Source organism: Podarcis muralis, chromosome 12, assembly GCF_964188315.1.
Source record: "Podarcis muralis chromosome 12, rPodMur119.hap1.1, whole genome shotgun sequence".
In the NCBI taxonomy this organism is placed as follows: domain Eukaryota; kingdom Metazoa; phylum Chordata; class Lepidosauria; order Squamata; family Lacertidae; genus Podarcis; species Podarcis muralis.
The window spans coordinates 29,756,142-29,761,535 of record NC_135666.1 but is presented as its reverse complement, the minus strand read 5'-3'; the positions used below and the strand labels follow the sequence as shown (position 1 = coordinate 29,761,535).

General features: G+C 51.6%; 1 protein-coding gene across 1 annotated transcript; it reads left to right on the top strand.

Moving 5' to 3' along the window:
• Positions 1-212: 212 nt before the first annotated feature.
• On the top strand, positions 213-5,394 carry DLX5 (distal-less homeobox 5). Its single transcript, XM_028750944.2, has 3 exons — positions 213-729; positions 2,633-2,817; positions 4,498-5,394. The coding sequence occupies exons 1-3, from the start codon at positions 369-371 to the stop codon at positions 4,822-4,824; spliced, it is 873 nt and encodes a 290-aa protein (XP_028606777.2). The 5' UTR covers positions 213-368; the 3' UTR covers positions 4,825-5,394.

The following is a 5,394-nucleotide window of genomic DNA, read 5'->3' as shown; positions in this document are numbered from 1 at the left end:
CTCGTATTCCTTTTTTTTTTTTTTTTTTAAGGAGCTTGAATGGAACTTAAAAAAAAGGGAAAGAATGAAAAAGCAGAGCGCTTTGTTGTGCTAAACTAGTTGGACGAGTTAGGGTGTCGCTGCTGCTCCGGAGTGCTCTGGCCAATGGAACCCAATCCACCCCGCTGTGCGTAAGAGCGCAATTAAGGATTTAACCAAGCCTCTCCGCTCCCTGCGAGCAGTCTGCCAGAGCCAGAGCCAGCCCCAGAGAGCTCCCAGCCGCCGCCGCCGCCTCCTCCGCCTCCTCCCTCGGTCCCTCCCCCCTGCCATGGCTGCCTAGAAGACCCAGCCGCCCGCCCGCCCGCCTGCTTGCTGCCTCGCCAACTACTATGACCGGAGTGTTTGACAGAAGAGTGCCAGCCATCCGATCCGGAGACTTCCAAGGTCCTTTTCAGACGGCTGCAGCCACCATGCACGGGCACCCGCCGCAGGAGTCTCCCACTTTGCCCGAGTCGTCCGCCACGGACCCCGACTATTACAATTCCCCCGGAGGAGCCCCGCACGGCTATTGCTCGCCTTCGTCGGCTTCCTACGGCAAAGCGCTCCATCCTTACCAGTACCAGTACCAGGGCATGAACGGAACCGCCGCCAGCTACCCAGCCAAAGCCTATGCAGACTACAGCTACGCCAGCCCTTACCACCAGTACGGCGGCGCGTATAACCGGGCGCAGAGCGCAGCCAGCCAGCCAGGTGAGAGGCGCCGGCGGGGAGAGGGCTGGAGGCGAGGGCGGGTGGCTAGGAAGATCCCCGAGGAGGGGTCTCCTCCTCGCGATCTGGGGGTCACCGAGGACCCTTCTGGTGACGGGGACAGTTTGACCCCAACCCACCCGATTTTTTTCTCCCCAATCTGGGCTGGGGGGCGACGAAGGAGGTTCACAGCCTCTCCTTCCACCGCCGTGCAAAAAAATTCCCGGTTGAAAAGCCAGAGAGAGGCGGAAAGAGAAACCATTCAATCTGGATTCTTTGTTGTCTCCAACTCCGGATTGGGAGGCAATACATTGAGGGGAATGGGAACAGGGGCTCCGACATTGTGGGGTGGGGGTGGGGGTGTCCCTTCCCGACGCTGAGGTAATAGAAAGCCACGGTAAGTAGCTGTGGCGGGGAGGGGGTAGGTACTGGCATGATTTCTACCCTCCCGCACACATGTTTTTATTGCAAAGGACAGGACGACGTCGGCGGCACCCCGTCGTCGTTACGCGAAGACAGGCCGAGTTTTTTTTTGGGGGGGGGGGACACAGCAGACGTGTGGGGAGAGGGAAGGGGAAGGATCTGATCTCGTGCCTTCTTTCTTTCTCCCCACCCCCCTCCCCCACCAAAACAGCCCTCGCCCGAAGAGTCTTGCTAATATTAGCTTCCAAAATGGAATGAGGGATTAATCCCACACACGGAGACGCGCGGTTAAACTGTTTCCGTGTGGGTTCCACAAGAAGCAAACTCAGGGAAATCCAGGGCTAGGCAGGAACAGCTCAAATCCTCGTCTCTCCTCCATGCCCCCCCCCATTTAAAAAACAAAACAAAAACACCGTTGTGGAACAGGCTTATCCAATGCGATCCCGGGACAATTTCAGCTGAATGCACGAAGCCTCTCAAATTCGGGTTTTGCTGTGTTTCAAACTCTCTAATTTTTCAGACTATATATATATAGTCTGAATATACATGAATGAGAAATATTTTTTGCTTCCACCCCCTCGCCCTATTGCCTCTCCTACTTGCGCGCGAGTGTACATTTCTTGAGATACGTTGTTTGTTGCTCCCATCAAAGGCGAGGGGAAATGCCAGTGGCGCGTTAAGTATTTGTAAAAGGAACCAGACGCATCTGCGCCGCTTCTCTCTCTCGCTCTCTCCCACCAACCCCCGATCGGCGGCGAGATTATTCTGAATAATCGGCTCTCTGTCTGGGCCGGATTTGGCTACTTTCGGCTGAAACGGAGGAGAACCGTTTTCTTGTGGCGATGCGGCCTTTGAACTCCCTAGACCTCAAAATTGCGTGTCCCTAGTCTGCAGAGCTTGGGCTGGGCTGAATTCACGAGGCTTCCATTCAAATGGAGAGAGGAAGAGGGAGACTGTCTGCTTGTTTCCATGCGTGAAAAATCAATAGACACTGGATTGTGACCTAAAAACGCCCGGGAACTTTGCTGCTTGTTAGGTTTTTAAATTACGGGAAGACAAAATGGTAAAATCTAACCTGGGTCCCTTCCTCTCTCTTTTACGAAAACCGATGAGCCAAATACCCCATGGGGAAATAAAATATGAAATAATATTTCGGTGGAAACCTGGGTGCTGTTTATATCCTCTCTCAAATTCACTCACTCCCAAATACATAGAAGCACTCCAAACAATCTTCCCTTTGCAAGAAATAGTCACGACGGCTGTTTCTACCACGTCAGTTTCCTTTTCCCCCGCCCTCCCACGTCCCAATTTTCCAGGGGTCTCTCGCGCTTGTTTGTCAACTTCGCGGCCGCCACGTCGGGGTCAGGGGTGCGATCCTGGCCTGTCCACCTAGGTGCGGGCTCCTTCCTGTATTCTGCCGCTGGCGTCCTCTGCCCCAGTTCTAAGCTTCCTTTCTGATTTCCTCCCCGCTCCGATTGTTTAGAAAAAGAGGTGGCTGAGCCGGAGGTGAGGATGGTGAACGGCAAACCAAAGAAAGTGCGCAAACCAAGGACTATTTACTCCAGTTTTCAGCTGGCGGCCTTGCAGAGGAGGTTCCAGAAAACCCAGTACTTAGCCCTGCCGGAAAGAGCCGAGCTGGCCGCGTCTTTAGGCCTGACGCAGACACAGGTAAGGCCAGGTGGGAAGGAAGGGCGACCCTGAACATAAAAAAAAACCTATCCAGATCCTTCGCAATAATTCCTACTTGAGCGGGACCCACCCGTTCCCTGAACATAAATACTATGTAAAAATTTTTCAAGAATTCCTGCTGGAAGGCTCTAAAGTATGTTTCTGAGGGGCCTTATTTCCCTGGTCATGTATATAGAATGTATAGATATACACACACAAATTCGGGTTATTTCTCCTTTTGTACCTTGGGGTAAGGCCAAGAGGGCGCACCGCGCAGGAGTTTTTTGCTGCTGCTCCCTTCCCTTGTTGCTCTGCGGTGCCTTTCTCTTCAGCTCTCTCCCCAAATCTTGCTTGCAAGATTGCAGTGGCCTTTAACTTCCACGCAAGCATTTGCTTACTTTTTAGAAAAGTTAATGAGATTGAATCCGATGGGGCCGGGTTGGGCGGGGTGGGGTGGCGGGGTCATTTGTTTTGGTGAGGATCGGGGGAGAGAGATCTTCAAGTGCGCACTAGCCTCGCGGATTGCGAGAGCGCACCGGCTTGCGGCAGAGAAGACCGTGAGCCTGACTTCCATCTCGCCCTGTTGACGACGCGCAGTATTTTTGTTTTGTGTCTCTTTTAACTGTAGCTGGAGGCTTTCGCTCTCTCTCTCTCTCTCTCTCGATCTTGTAGCACAAAAGATTGGAGCGGAGGGGGATGGGGGGGGGGGAGAAACCGCACGTGGGTGGATCTCCTGCGTTAGGAGCTTGCAAAGTGCAGCTGGACCCGGGAGGGGCTGCTTGTCAGACCATTTCGGTGCAAAGGGGGGAAAGAGTCTTTCGTGCGAAAGCAGGTTATCTCGGGATTGGGCTGGTATTGTTGCGCTGGGGCGGGTGTGGGGAGGCTGCTGCGTTGGGAACACAAAACCGACTGCGGCGAGAACAAAAGCACTCGTGCGCGCACTCACCCACTGAGTAATGTAGGAGTTAGGATCTGCTGCTGGTCCTTGGCAGACCATAATCAAGACAGCCATCGTGCCCTCGAGGCTCCCCGCTCCGCTTTAGCCTTTGTTCCTTTTGCTTTTCTTTAATTGAGCATAATATTAATTTTTTAAAAAAGAAATCCCTTAGGCAGCTGCCGCGGGGGGGGGGGGGGGAGGGAGGCAGGCCTGGTGTCCAAAAAATCAGAGGCCAAAGAGTGTCTGGGTTTTAGCATCCTCAGAGCCCAGATCCTGCTTTTCTGATGGCCCGAGAGAGGCCCGATCTAGCACGTGAGCGCATGATGATCCCTACTGTAAATATTGAAAGTAGATGGGGCAACTAGACTCTGGGATCTTCCTTGATTCCATTGCTGGCGGCTCCCCTCTAGGATCGCCTTGCAAGTGCCATTTGAATCCTCGGGGCCTGTTTCACCGTCCCTGCCGTTTCCATGGAAATCGTTTCCTTGGGAGTCCAACACACAGCAGCCCCCCGGACTGACCTGCGCGTACAGGGCATGCATAGATTTAGAGTGAGACCTTGTGCTTCTGAAGCAAAAAGGAGAATGAAATCAAGGCGTCCAAATAAACGTCCGTGGGTTGTTGTTTTTTAAAAAAGGGTTTATTTCCTCATTTCTTGTCACCCATTTACTTATTTTCTTTCCCTCTTTTTCTTTCTTTCCTTCACTTCCCTCTTCTTCCCCCCTCCCTCCCTCTTCCTTCAGGTGAAAATCTGGTTTCAGAACAAAAGATCGAAGATCAAAAAGATCATGAAGAATGGCGAGATGCCCCCGGAGCACAGCCCTAGCGCCAGCGACCCCATGGCTTGCAACTCCCCGCAGTCTCCCGCCGTGTGGGAACCGCAGGGCAGCGCCAGGTCTCTGAGCCACCACCCCCACGCCCACGGGGCCAACTCCAACCCGTCGCCCGCCGCCACTTACCTGGAGAACTCCTCGTCCTGGTATTCCAGCGGTAACGCTCTCAGTGGTCACCTGCAGCCCCACGGCTCTCTACAGCACCCCTTAGCTCTGGCTTCTGGGACAATCTACTAGAATAGGATTCTTTTTTAAAAAACAAAAAAACCCTCTTTCCTCGTTTTAAAACTCTTTACCTTTTCTTTTTTTTTTTGGACACTTGGCGTTTTGTTGATAAAAGGAAAAAATGCATATGGTTGACTCTCTTTTTTGTTTTGTTTTTTGTTTCGGGTTTTCCTTTTTTTTTCAGGGAAAGGGGGAAAAAAACACTATACAGGATGAAATGTGTACAGCTCCTGCATGTAACTTATTACATTTCAAAGGAAATTTTCTCCCGCCCTCTTTTTGATTTTTATTTTTTAACCAAAAAAAAGAGAGACACGGACGGACTTTGGGGTTGTTTTTTGGGGGAGGGAGGGGGAAATGAATGGTGGCTTATTTTTTACTTCATCAACTGTGGACACTTTCAAAGGTGCCTTGAGAAATCTGATGACCTCAACCTTTTCCCCCAGAGACTTTCATTTTCCCCTCCCAACAATGTCATTTTAACCCTGTACATAAGTGTAGATAGAAGGAATTAAACTGTATATTCTGAATAAATAAAATTATTTCCACCATGAGAACAGGAGAAGAGAAAGAGGAAAAATA